The sequence below is a fragment of the Lonchura striata genome, chromosome 6 (genome assembly GCF_050655825.1).
Source record: "Lonchura striata isolate lonStrDom1 chromosome 6, ASM5065582v1, whole genome shotgun sequence".
Lineage (NCBI taxonomy): Eukaryota > Metazoa > Chordata > Aves > Passeriformes > Estrildidae > Lonchura > Lonchura striata.
Window position 1 is genome coordinate 28,993,607 of NC_140708.1, and position 14,492 is coordinate 29,008,098.

General features: G+C 42.7%; 1 protein-coding gene across 5 annotated transcripts in view; it reads left to right on the forward strand.

The window, feature by feature from the left end:
• NEURL1 (neuralized E3 ubiquitin protein ligase 1) overlaps window positions 1–14,492 on the forward strand; it is a 145,136-nt gene that overhangs the window by 81,742 nt on the left and 48,902 nt on the right. For all 5 annotated transcript variants that reach the window (XM_085583672.1, XM_021536311.4, XM_085583673.1 and 2 more), the window contains 2 exons: window positions 1,774–2,015; window positions 6,433–6,754. In XM_085583672.1, coding sequence (XP_085439798.1) covers window positions 1,774–2,015; window positions 6,433–6,754 — 564 coding nt within the window. The remainder of the gene's footprint in view (window positions 1–1,773; window positions 2,016–6,432; window positions 6,755–14,492) is intronic.

Sequence of the window (14,492 nt, forward strand, 5' to 3'; positions counted from 1 at the left end):
TATTGTCTCTGACCATCCAGTCTGGTCTGTGGGGAAAGCCAGGGTACACCACCCCAGGTCAGCAGTGACCTTTCCAAAGGGAAAAGGTCATGCTCATGTGAGCTTCTGTATCCTGACCTTCCCCTGTCAAGCTCCCTTTTGTGCAGTCTATTCCTCCTCAAGGTTTCCCTCCATGACCTGCCTGCTCAGGTTAACCTCTACTTTTTCTCCATAATCTGCAGCTTATTTCTCCTCCATGGGTGAGAAACAGGAGAAGGAAGTTCACATATTCCACATCAGTTTTTTGGCATCAAAAAACTCCTAGTTGATTCATCTCTCCCATAAAGCATTAATGAAAGTGTTTAAAGGTAACAGCCCAGCTGTATGACCTCCCTGTTCTGTTCTGAAGGAACACCACTGTTGCTGAAAATGGGAGGAAAAACCCCAGCAAGGAGATGAGAAGGCCAGTGACAGATGCTGGAGCTGAATGACAATGTTCTCATCAGAAGCCAGCATTTTAAGTTCTGCTGATAGCTAATCACGCTCAGCCTGTGGATGTGCTGTTACAGCTTTGTGTAGCTACAAGCTAAGACTACCCAAAAGGCTGGAAGGAAGAGGGTCTGGACTTTATAGTGCAAAACCAAGAGTTATATTAGAGGTGCAAGCATTATTTTATAATAGCTATAGAAAGACATATCAATGAGCAATTTATTTGTGTAAAGAATATAGATAATTAGTTTCTATAGTTTGTGTGTTTGAAGAGTACTGTTTAGTCATGCCTCTCTGCAGCACAAACTGGCACATTCTTAAGATCATGTTTGCTTTTGTAGCGCCCTTCAGTCTGTTACAGAATAGTCCTGTATTCTATTGGTACTCTGATTCCAAGTTTAGGAGTATTTCCTCCCAAACATATGTGCATGATGTGGTGTGTATGTGTACACAAGGAAAAGGAAGCAGATGAGTTGTGTTCAGCAGAGTGGTTGTTTTGAGCTGGAACTGCTGCAGGCTCCCTGTTGAAAAGAATTGTGCTTGTCCATTTGTTCAGGAACAAAGCTGCTGTTGTGGCTGTGCTGATGCTGTGTCAAGTCTTTCTGTAGAGTCCTGAGTGGAGAAAAATATTTCTTCCATCCTTCACAGCCGTTCTCCCTCTTATTTTTCCTCACTGGAATAATAGTGTGCTGGTCAATGCCTTTATAACATGTAGGATCTCAGCCGAGGTTCTTAGCAGTGGAGGAGAGAGGAGACTGGATGGGAATTGGAGAGATTCAGGTGAGTCACTGCTGAGTGGTGGTGGAGTATAAATTAGCAATGCGTGTGCCTGAGCTGGCACATGGCACAGGTGGATAGGGCACCCGGGCACATGGAGATGAAGATCAGTGGGGTTGCTGTTGCAAACGAGGTGTGAGAGAAATGGTCCAATTGTGTAGGAGTCCTCTGGAAGTGGAAGATTGTTCTCTGGGTGTGACAGCTTTGATACGGCAACTTCACAAGTGCTTTGCTCCAATTCTTGTGGTCTCTCCTGGTCTGTGGCCTCAAGATGGCCTGTGATTTCAGTCTCAGTGTCATGCTCTATACTGTCAGATTGTCCAAACAGGAGTCTTCAGTATCCTTGCAGTCTTTTATTGCAGAAGATGCTCTAAAATCCCTCAGTGATTTACAGTTTAAGGATTTGGCTACCTTTGTTTTGTTTTACCTATACGAAGTACCTCTGCTTTTTTTTTTTTTTTTTAAATTAAAAATTTCTATATTACTCACAGTATATTTGAAGCCCTTTTTTCCCCATTCTGCTTTCAGATTCCATTGGTGGGTCATTTTCAGCTTCCTCCCACCGATGCCACCACAAGCAGAAGCACTGTATCCCCATCCCACAATGTGGAACTCTGTCCATCAGCCCTCTGCTTTTCCACCCTCACACAAAGGGATCCCAGATCATCATGGACACAACACAGAAGGCGGTGAAGCGCCAGGCCAGCTTCTGCAATGCCATCACCTTCAGCAACAGGCCCATTGTTATTTATGAACAAGTCAGGCTTAAGGTGAGTAAATTACACCTTCCCTTTTTGCCATGGGAGCTGCTGGGAGAGAATGCTGGGGTGTAGCAGGCTTTGGTGATTGCAGCAGATCTTTAGCCCTTCCTTGGAAAGTGCAGCAGACAGATTTTGGCCTTAAAGATCTGCAATCTTCATTGGTTCTTCTGCTTTTGTCACTGTAGTTCTTGGAGCCATAGGTACAGACTGCTGTAGAAACTGAGAAGGGAAATCCACCTTCCAAAAATACTTACATTGACGTTAAACAAGTACAAACAGATTAAATTGAAATCACTTGGAAAGCCAGGAGATAAGAGGTCAAAAAGGACCTAGAGCACATGCTTAGCAGGAAAAACAAAAGAGTTTGGAGGAAAGAAGGAAAGCATGAAAGGATCAGTCAATGTGATTGCTGTTGCTCTCTAAGAAAAGGACCTTTCTGGCAGTCTGCTGACTCTTTTGTTGAATCAATCACCTGATACCATTAAGATCAGAGGAGAGAACATTGCAGGGATCACATTTTTCTCACTGGCACAGGCTGATTTCACTTCCTTTGTGTCTGTGGTAGCCTGGAGGATGGAGTTTGTACCCCTGGTACCATGCCATGCTGCAGGTGGCATGAGAAATCCAGCTCCTCTAAGACAATATGCCTTGAACACCAGGAGCTGCTTTCTGGTGAAGAAACTCCATGTCCTTAGAAACTGAAGCACTTTTCAGGTTATCAGCATCTTAAGGAGCTTGGGACCCTTGCAACTTCATCCACAGATGCTTTCCAATCTTTATGCCCTCTAGTTTATGGGACTGCGTTGTTCTGTTCATAGATAAATTCATGCCTTTATTGGAATAAAAAAGGTCATCTTTGGCCACTTTAGTTCGTGGCACACATTAATGATCTGACTGTGAATCCTTCATATGTGCAAAAGGAGTTTTCCAGAAGGTTTGTCAGCATGTAGATACCTGGTTTGAATGATCTTGCTGTTGCCCATTTTTAGAGGTCCGGGAATGCTGGGTCCTACAGCAGCATTTCAGCCTTCCCTGCCTTTTCACTCACAGCCAGCAAAAGAGCAAGGAAAGAGGGACATGCTTCCTTTTAGAAATATGTGTAGATTTCAGTGATTTCAGGCTCAGGCCCAGAGATGGAAAATCCCCACTACAGGTTTGTTACGCTTCCTGTGGAGCTCTTACTGCTTCTATCCAGGCTGGAAGCCCAGCAGGAATCTCCCACATTGCCTAATGAGATTTTTCCCACGTTGGCCAGCAGTTTGGACAAGCAACCGCGACAAATAATCTGGGAGGAGATGAAAGCAGCATTTCACTTTTGAAGACACCATCAAAAATTTGAGTGGGTTTAGCGGTTTAGGCAAAGGTTCTGGGTTATTTCTTCCTCATTCTGTAACAAAGTAGCTATCTCTGGAAATTCACACATGTTTATCTCTGTGTATTTGGGGATTTGAGCTTGCATAATGTATGTGAAGGATATGCATGCAAATCTGCACAAGAGATTTATGAGCAGAGCTCCTGCTGACTCCAGTGGGAAGGGAAGGTCTCATGGGAGTAATCAACAGGCTTTAGCAGAACTTGTACTCTAGGGAGGGATGAAATGTGAAAACATCCTTGCTTTTGTATGGTAAGTCCATCCTGTAACTGCTCGCTATTGTTTGTGCTTGAGGAAAACAGCATCTTGGACCTTCTTACCAGCCACAGGCTGACCATGAGCCCAGTCATTCAGGTCCTATAAAGTCTAAACTCCCTCTGGAAAACTGAGGAAAGAAGTAAGGAGATTTCATTCTGTTTATTAGCTATTGTATCTCAGGTTTTATTCTGACATTATTTTGCAGATCTGGGAATATGGGAATATGGCTATCAAGCAGCCTCAGAGACAAGTGTTCCAATATGTTTTCTTCCATGTGATTTGGGGCATTGCTAGGAAGTATAGTTCTCAAAGATGGCATAAGGCAATAAAGATCAGGAGCCTGAATCTGTAAAAGCAGCAATGATTGAGGAGTTTGGATGTTGATTCTGTATTTTCCTCCCCTTCTGGTACCCGGTGGACCTCCCAAGCTTTTCTGCTAGCAGTGGCTGCTGAAAAGAGGATTTGGTCCATCATTAATTGTTGCCTTTTTTAGCAAAACTGTGTGCCCTTTGTCCAGCTGTGTCTAATTCTTGGCAGGCTTTATACTTGATTTTAATTTGGATATTAGTTTGCCTGTGGTCAGACTGTATTGAGAACTGTTTATAGGTGCTGATTAATACATGGAACATTTGCAGCCTCAATTACCATATGAATATTTACTTCACCCTGCCTGTGATTGCTGTGAAGTATTGGCAAGAGGCTGAATTGTACAAATGACAATGAGGCCATATTTATCTTAGACCCAAAAGCTTTTAGGGCTTGCAGTAAATTTGCTGCAAAAAATAACCCAGGCTTCTTGGAGTGTATTATGTTTCCCATGTTTTGTCGCGTGCACACTGTTAACCCCACTGCTACTGGGGACATGCATGATGCCATCCCACCCTGGCCAGGTATATAAAGTAGCAAATCTGCTTCAGTCCTTTTCAGTGTCATCCCAGTTTCCACCCTGCAAGCAGGAGCTTCCTATGGTTCCTGGGACTGAGGTCAGTGCTCAAGTGCTCCATCTAAACAGTTCAGGTGCCTGGATGGACTGAGTAGGGATAAAGAGCAACACTCCCTTAACTGAAAAATTGTCCATTGATTACTTTTTTCTGAGCTCTGAATTATTTTCTCTGATACTTTAATTATAAAACAGAAATTACATGGGCTTTGAACAATGTTTTTGTAAGAGTGTTGTGACCCCAAGGGTACATGTTTCAGATTTGCCTTGGAGAGGAATATGGAAAACAAAAACACAGTATTTACAAATTTGATTATCAGGGGATTCAGAAATACAAAGAAAATGTCTTGTAGAATTCCTTGGTGAAAATTCTATGCTTCCAAGCTGGGACATGTGGGGCTGCTGCCAGACTTCTCAGAACAAAGTCCTGCAGTCCTGGACAGTTCATTCTCTCTCACTGCCATTCATCCAGGCCATTAGTGCTTTGGCAGAGCATGAAATTACAGAAAGGCAACAAGTTTCGTGTGGCATATGGTAGGTGGTACCTATCCATGTTTCTGCTCTTGTCCTTTGGCCAGGAGTGGAGTTGCTTGAGGCTGCCAAGGCATTGATGGAAGATGGCTATCTCAAGTGCTCTTGTGTTTGCTGCAGGTTCAAAGTGTGAACAGACACAGTGATTGTGGGTCAGCTGGCATGCAGGAACTGTCTTGGCCCCATATCAAAGTTGGATCCAGCATCCTTAGATCTTACATGTGGTAGTCTGGATGCTGACAGGCTGAACCCATTTGAGAGGAACAATTCCTAGCAGGTTCATAATCAATCAATAAAATGAGAGGAAAACCTTCACCAAGGACATTATCCAAGGACATACAAACTCTGAAAAACTCTTTGCTCCCATGGGAAAAAAAAAAACAGTGACCTTATAACTAGGTAGTGTTTTCAGTGTGCTGTGTTTAGGACCTGCTGCCTGCTCTCCACAGATCCCCAACTGCCAGGGTTCAGTTCTTGTGAGTAGAAGCTGATGACTCTGGAGGTATCTGTGATCCTTTGTCCTGCTGTCTGTCAGGTGCAGAAGGATGGGTATAACACAAGAACCATTCCAAAAACCATAGCAGATGTTCCTCACCCCTCACACACTGAGTAATTGCATATTGACAGGTTGGGATCTAGTTATGCGCAACGTATTTCATAAAAACACCATTCACAGCTGAAATAAGTAGGTTTTCCAAATCATAAGATAAATTGTTGCTTCAAAATTTTGTATTTAATAAAGTCAAATACTCTATATTTTGCTTTCCCACACACAAGTTCTCTGCTGCGAGGCTGTGATTTCAATATGTCATCCAATATGACAAGTTAAATAAGGGAAAGATTGTCTTTTACTTGCCTGAGAAACCCAGAAAACCCTGTGGAGATAACTGTGGTTCTGGAGCTTTAGTCTCAGGTCAGAGAGATGAGAGACCCCATCATCTGAGCACCATGTGGGAAGAGCTCTGCTGAGATTAAAGGTTTTGTGCCCATTTTTGGGACATTTTGTGTGAGGATTATTCTTAGGCCAAAAGGAATTACTCTAGAAATAGAAATGAATCATCATGCAGCTGTAATTACATTTCACCTATCCACATGGATTTAATTTGATTTATTTGGTTTTAAATATGGGCATTGCATCCTAAGTGTGCAGCAGCATTGCTGTGTGCAGCTGGAAAAGCTACAGCACTGTTTGGTGGGTAAAATGTTTCCTAAATCTGGTGGGGTTGTCTGCACACTGTGCCACCAGTGTTGGATGTGTGAAGCCTGAAGTGTGTAAGCTGGTGTTGAAGCGCCCAGCGCTGTCATTGCTGCTGCTGTCTTTGCAGATCACTAAGAAGCAGTGCTGCTGGAGCGGCGCTCTTCGACTCGGCTTTACTTCCAAGGACCCATCGAGGATTAACCCTGACACTCTGCCAAAGTACGCGTGCCCTGACTTGGTTTCCCAAAGTGGGTTTTGGGCCAAGGCTCTGCCGGAAGAGTTTGCCAACGAGGGGAACATCATCGCCTTCTGGGTGGACAAGAAGGGCCGGGTTTTCTACCGGGTGAATGACTCCGCTGCGATGCTCTTCTTCAGCGGCGTGAGGACGGCAGAGCCCCTGTGGGCCTTGATCGACGTCTACGGGCTCACCCGTGGAGTGCAGCTCTTAGGTGAGTACCTGGGTGCAAGCACGGAGGTGGTGCTAAGACACCCCTGAGAAAGGGCCAGCCTGACACTGCCTGTCCCCTCTCAGTGCTGGGACAAGTACAGGGAAACAGCTGTCCTTCCTCCCCAGAGCATCTCAGCACCTCAGCCTGGATCACTGGGTGTTGGAAACGTAGCACGTAAATATAACCTCAGTGGGAGGTGGGGAACAGCTGCTGCAATATAGCACTAGAAGCCATATCTGGGTAAGTGGATTTCTGCTCAGAGGTACAGCTCTATCAGAGAATAGCCTGGAGTGTGTCATATACCTCGTAGGACTTTATTTTTATATCATCTTGTGCTTTCCCTGTGCCAAACTGGGGAAGTGCATTTTATGTACTGTGGTTAAATCCCTCCTGGATGGCACTATTATGATTTTCTGTCAGGTTTAATGGGCAGATTTGAAACATGGCTATCTTCCAAATTACCTGAGAGAACCTGTGGCTGGTTTTTCCAGGATGTTGCTTTCACAGAGGAGTTTGATTTGTCCTCTGGAGCCTGAAGGTTGGATATGCAGTTGGGGTTGGAGGATGAGGAGTGCTGAGTGCCTGTGTCTTCTGCCATCCTCAGGTGAAATGAAAATAGTTTGGCATTCATGAAGACTCATATCCAGATATTCAGGCTGTCAAGGTTTGGGCTATTTGAATTTATACATCTTAGAAGAGCTGAAAAGAATTTCTGAGGACTGAAGGGCAGCAAGGTTGCTGGGGGACTAGGAATGTCAGCACACAGCATTAGAGGTGGCTTTGCATTGTCACTGGGTGGCAAATTGCAGCACTTCTCCATATAGAAAAGGTTAGATGGTAACTTCAGGAGCTGAAGTTCCTTCTGAAGATGAGATAGTCTTAGGCTGAGAGAGATCCTAGCTTTTTCCTGCCATGCAACCTGTTAATCTCTGTTAAAGTGACAGCTTCATGCTGTGTATCACAAATTTCAATTAAACTTCTTTCTGACAGTTCTGCCTCCTTTCTGCATTCTGTGCTCTATTAAAAAATAGGGTGGCAGGACTACCCATAGCAATCAACATAGCAAGGAAGAGGCATGTTCAGGAGATGAAGAAATGAGACTGACCTTGTTGCAAAAACTCCTGGCCTGAGATTGCACAAGGCAGAGGAATTGAAGAATTTCTCAGCAGCTTTTTCTTTATTTAGGTGCAGAAAGATTTATCTTTTGCTGTGAATCAGCTTGAATCAGAGCCACTAGGCAACTGTTCATAGGCCAAGGTGGTGATATTTGAATTGGGTTGGAGAATTTGGGCAAATGTCATGCCAAGGGTTCAGTCAGGAAGAGCTTACAAATGACGCCAAGTCCTACAGCTATTCTTGTGAGATTTGGCTCCTCAGAACTACCCTGCCTGATTAATGAGGGTCCATAACTCTGGATTATGTGTTTCCTTTCAAAACAATCGAGAAACCATTTCCTATCTGTCATCTGCCCCTGCATTGTCCCAGCATCTTCCACATCCCTTTCACAAGGAAAATGTGACTTCTGCCAGCCACTGACTTACCTCTAGTCCAAGAGGCTCCGACTCTTGGGTGAGTATGAAGTCCCTGAATGAAGCAAGCAGCTTCTGAGTTTACACAGTTGGCGTGGAGCTCAGATATGTATTTATAACTTGTTCCAGCAGCCTTCAGCAGGCTTTAAGCCTGAAACTGTGCTGAAACGGCTTCCACCCGAGTCCTCTCCATTTTCATTCATTATTAAGCAGCACTAAAAGTCAGAGAAGGGAAATCATCAGCTGTGTTGCCCCTGGATCCTATAGACATTCCCGTTACTATGCTCTGCATGCCTGCTCTAGTGTAGCAGACCACACATATAGCACAGGACAACTTGCCAAAAACTCCCAGGACTTGACAAATGAATTTCATAGCTTAGCTACAAACATATGGTAGAATTCAGCCTGGTATGGCATGCAGGGCATCTGATGGAGGCTGGGGATGCTGGAGCAGTATGTTGAACAGAAGAGCCTAGCATTTCAGATTCCAGTTCAGTGATTATTGCCCCCTAACCCCAAACATGTTCCTTGTTCTTAAGTCTCACTATTTTCTCAATGCTTGTGGGGTTACAGGTCAAACTGCACCTCTGCACAGTCTCCATTTGCTTTTATGTGTTAGAATCTCACCAGAAACTTTACCATTTCTGGTGTTTTTGTGTTTATTGCAGAATTATTCCCTTCTCACTCCCAGTAATGTAACTTCACTTCCAAAATGAGACTTGCCAAAGGAAAGACCTGCAGTAGTAAGTCTTGTGTCACTGTAAGATCCCAGCTCTGCAGGGAAATTGACAGTGTGCATTTCTGTTCCCAGAAGTGACAACATCCAAAACTGCACATTTTTATCTTGGTTTTCCGTATTATGCTGGCAAATCACTTCCAGCCCAAATGAGGGACTCAGTAAAACAGGGTAATCACTAAGGCTACTGACACCATTCCTGTCTTACATATCTAATAAAGAAAGACTTGAATGAAGGGAGGCCCAAAGCCTGTGAGAGTTAAGTGACTTGCCAGAGCAAAAGGTGTCACCTGCCAGCATCCTTGTTACCCAGCTCAGTCCTACCTCTCTCTCTATCTGCATCACAGGCATTGCACAACATTCTGGCATCACTGAAAACCAGCTGGTTTGTATCTTAATTTTTCATTTCCTTCTGCTTATGGCTTTACTGACAGCATCAGCCTTACTGACAGTTACCCATGTGTCAGAACTGCTGTCCTGCACAGGTGTATGTGGCTGTCACAGATGTTCCTGGGTCTGACTGCCATTGCTGTATGTTCAAAGGCACAGCCCTTTAAGCAGCTTCTTTGCCAGCTGGATTTTGAAATGAACCAGGTGAAAAAGGCACAGTCCACTGCACCGCAGCCAAGGGGAGTTGGAACTGAGCTGGGAACATGGTTTGCCTGTCACTGCTGGAGTGATTCAAAAGCAGGGACTGGTTTAAATCCACCCTGAGCTGGCTTCAGTGATGAGATTCACAGTGCTGACAGTCACAGGTGAGAGGCTGTTCCCTGCTCTCCTGTACCTACATTATAGAGATGAAAAGGCTTAAATTCACCCAGGAATCTGGTGTCCTCTGACCACAGGGTCTCAGCTGATTTTCTGCTGCAATGTAAGGGCCCTCATAGAGGAGTCTGTGGCAATGGAGTGCATGCATGTTCTGTGTTGTAGGGCATGAGTTTCAGTGTAGGTGCAGGCTTACATGACCTGTAAACATGCCCTTATACAGTGACTCTCCTGCTGACAAGCTCAACTTGCAGGCAGGGTGTTTTACAGCTCTGCTTTCCTTTTTGGGCAGCTAGTTTTGCACAAGTGCACTTTTACATTCCAGGGTAATTTAAAGTAATATTTACTAAAAATGTGGCTTGTCCTTATGTTATCACTTCAACATACACACATGCTCATTCACACTTTTAAAAAGAGTCCGAGAAAAATGGAATATAAGCAATCTGCTGCCTTGCTGCTATAATAAAGCATCAAAAAAAGAAAAGGGAAGGCCCAGCTGTTTAAATTCTGGAGTATTCAGAGTCATGGAGGAAGAATGGCAGCTCATGGGAACCAAGTGGTGCTGTCTCATACTAACCTGCTTCTTTCAAGCACTGGGCTTGAGCCTGGCATGTGCACTTTCCATGGATTCACTGCAGGACAGCGAAGTTGGCAACTTCCCTCAGTCATGTGTGCAGTACAGCATGAGTGTTCTCAGCATTTTCCTTTACCTTTGGTGGGGTATTACAATTTTGCCTCTTCTATATGGTATCTTTTTGAAAATAGCAACTTTTGTTTTCTTTTTTTGAAAATCACCCTGTTTTTTGGGCAGTGACATTGCAGCACGGCATTGCAGAGTGGTTAAGATGGGAAAGGCCCTATGAAGATCATCTAGTCCTACCACCTACTGTCTTTTCTTTCAAGGCACAATGCAGGTGCTCTAAAAGTACAGAAAAATATGGCTGCAAAACAGTTATGATTCCAGCATACCTCACTACTCATCTTGTGTTTCCAGTGAGGTAATGGGAGATGCAGTCTGCTCATTTTCCTTGGTCTCATTCTTTGCTAGGATGATCAGCAATCACACCCCTTTACTGTTTATTATTCTGTTCATGCTCTTCTCCCATCCTTCAGTATTTTCATTCATGCAGTATTTCAGAGTATTCCTGGTCTTTTACCAGCACAGGCTTTGAAAATCAAGGATAATTTTATTTCGATTGGCACACTGAGAGGCACCTGTTGAAAGCTAACTCTCACCACATCTTGTAAATATAAAATATGTGGAAAACTAGTAAGACTTTGCAAGATTGGAAAATTTTAAATGCAGGTGTATTGAATGTGCATATTAGATTTACCTGAAGTAGAAACATATACAGCATAAATATATATGTCAGTCAAAATATATGTACAGATCCTGGGAGAATTAAATGGAAGTTCTGTATATGGTATTAGATATTTGAGAAATCTCTTATCTCACCAGATCCTCTTTTTACCTTCTTATTGTTTGATATTTGCAAAGTATCTAAGTCAAAATGTGAACTGATCCTGGATGGAAATGTACCCATCTTACTGGGTAAGCTGGTGTCTTTTTGACAAGGAAGTTGCTCATTTTTTAGGGAAAGAAAGAAATGTTTTTATTTTTTCATGCCTGTCAGTTCTTACGTAGTTTGAATCTCTAGCTCCCAGCTACCTAGAAGAAACATTAAATAAGCTTCAAATGAGGTAGATTTATGGGCAAATTTCAGGTGTTAATGGTATAAGACTGTTGATAAATCTAATTTATTGCATGCATCTGCAGTTTTACTGTGTGGTTATTACTATTTTATTTTCCAAGTGCAAAGCTTATTTTCCATTGCCCACGGGAATCCATTTTGGTGCTATTCTGACACGTGCAAATAAGCAGACTGATGTGCCAGGAGTGCTTTGTATTAAACAAAATTGGATAATCAGATATGACTGCAGTGTATTTTTATAGGGTATTGTTGAAAGTGGAAGCTATAAACAATTAATCCTTTTTGTGGAAGTCTGACTATCTGATGGAAAAGCATATAAGTGCATAAAGAGAGTCCTACTTAATGAAGGCAAGATACACAAGACCTGCAAACAGTCAGTTGTCTTTGTTTTTCCCCATCTCCTAAGGGGAGAGAGAATTTAAATCGCTCATAAAGTTTTATTGTCTGTAGCTGTTGTCTCTATGGCAGCTGCAGGAAGCTCTCTAACACAGCTGAAAATGTGAAAACAGTTCAATAAATAACTTATCTCTTGCCATTTTAATAAATCCCTGCTTTGCCTTAGCACCTCTGGAGGGAAGTGTTTTTCCAGATGCAGTAGGCACCCAAAAGCTCGCCCATGTACCCAGGCAGCTCCTTGTGCTTGAGGGTCTTGTCACCCTGTTGTTTTAAAAGTTTTAAAGTTCCTTTAAAAGGTTTCTATACCTTCTGATATTTACATATTTCTACTAGAGTTCTCACACAGTGTTCATATAAATGACTGTTTTACATTATTCTTGGGACAAGAGAATTGATGGACTGTTAGTTTAACCAGTGTGGTTGGAGAACAATTCATCCTCCAATTTCATCCTCCAATTCACTGTCAACTTTAGAATTCTATATATTGCGAGGTCAGAAATAACATTACTTCCTTTTACTCTTTTAATATTAGTGTGAGTGAATGAGTTATTTCGTGTTGTAGTGCAGCAGGGTCTGTCTGTCTGTCCTCCAGGTCTGCCTGTCTGGGTTGTGATGAGGAGCCTGCTGGACACAGCACTTTCAAGCAAGCCAGAGCTCCTCTTGGCCGTGTGAATGCAATGGGATTTTTCTGTTCTCTTTGTGTTTGTCTGCCAGCTGTGGAGACTTTGTGCCCATGAGCTGGGGAAGGCAGATCCACCTGCCCTTAGGGTCAGCATGGGGCATTTGGGCTGAGCAGCAAGTGGCAAACACCAAGGAAGTGAGAACAGGCTGGTGCCAGGTGGATTGAGGTCTCTGAGGGATCAGCATTTCAGGCTTCACCTCGTCTGGGTGAGGTGTTGGATTTCCAAGTGGCACAGAGGCTCTGCAGGTCGCTGGTATTTCCTCAGCACTGCAGTTGGGTAACCTGCTGCTTTCACCCGAAGCACCTTTGCCTTTGCAGGACCTCTTAGAGAGAAAGGCATTGCCACAGGTGCACAGAAAAGACAAAATCTGATGTATAATGTCCTATAGGGCACTTTATATCCACAAAATGTCCACATCAGCATCAGATCCTGCAAGTGTTCCTGGGTAGGAATAAATTTAAAAGGGATTAGTCTGGCTTTTATTTCCCAGACTGAGAAAAATGGAGGCTGCTACAGGAAAAAAAGACCAGTGAAAAAATACATTCTGTGCTATAAAGTTTATTTAGTTCTGTTGAGCTGAAATATTGTTCTTAACACAGTCAAGAAGGGACACTTTACCCATAAAAAACCCAAGGAAATATGAAAACTTTGACAATTGTAAGTGGCGTTTATGTTATGGGTATGTTGTCGTTCAGATGCTGACACTGCAAAGATAGGCCCCTATGTTAAAAAAAAAAAATGGAGTCTTCATATTAAATATCTGTAGTGGTGATTGATTTAGCTGTTGCTCTAAGGAGGTAAACATTGCTGGTTTACACTAAGAAGTTTATCTTGCCTTTGCTATGTGTTGAAAATATGGAAAGTAAAGTCTGGAAACAATGGTTCCAGTTAAAAAGCTTTTGACTTTCTTTTACTTCTACTAAAGGTATAAACTACTTGAATAATTGTATGTATACTGAATTTATTACACAGCTATAGTTAGTTACAGACATTTCTAGCATGTACAGGGCCTTAGAGAATAATAATCCACCACTAATGGAGCAGTGTATTCTTTTGAGAAAAGTTTCAAAGAATTCTGTATGTTAGCAAAGATTTTAGCTTTCTGATTTAAACCAATAGGCTATCTGTGCTGCTTTCTCTTTTAAATGCACTCTATTAACTGATACTTAATGACACATATAATTGCATTTTACTTAGTTTGTCTAATATAGTTCTTTTTAAAAAATCTGTAAGTAATAGGTATCTTTAAGAAAAAAGGGAGAGAGAATATGCTGGGAGATGAAATTAGTCTTTGCAGCTTTCTTAATACCTTTTTAAATTCAGCCAAATTGTTTAAACTGTTCCAACCTTGGGCTGTAATGCTGAAAGCTAATTCCTCTTCATTCATAAAGCTATAGCTTGACACAAAGAGTGCATCTGGAGCTGGGGCTAAAATTTGGATGTGAGTTGAGTGGTCTGGTAAAAGTATAACAACTTATTGTGCTAATCTTGCAATTCCATCTATTGCAGCTGTTCCAGCTGTGGAGGCCCTTTGCCCTAAGCCTGTGTGACAGATGACAGCTGAACACTGCTAGTATGATAAAACAACACTGTCTCTGTGCAGTATGTCTCTGCTGGCCTGAGATAGCACTTTGTCATTTCAATGTCTAATTGGCCTCACAGCTGCTGAATATGCAATTTACCATACAGAGGATGTGAATTTGTTATCCTTGTAGGTGTCTGGGTTATTAAAAAAGTTTGACACCTTTAATAAAATAAAATTGGGTTTTTCATCCATATCAGCAACAGAGCTAAAAATGAGGTTGCTCTGTAGTCCAGTCTCCTCTTCCTTTTTTTTATTTCCCTTAAGCTGCATAAGCAGAACTGTTGTTATTGAGCTCAGTCCCTACCTATAGCCTAACTTTGCTCTCAGTTTTG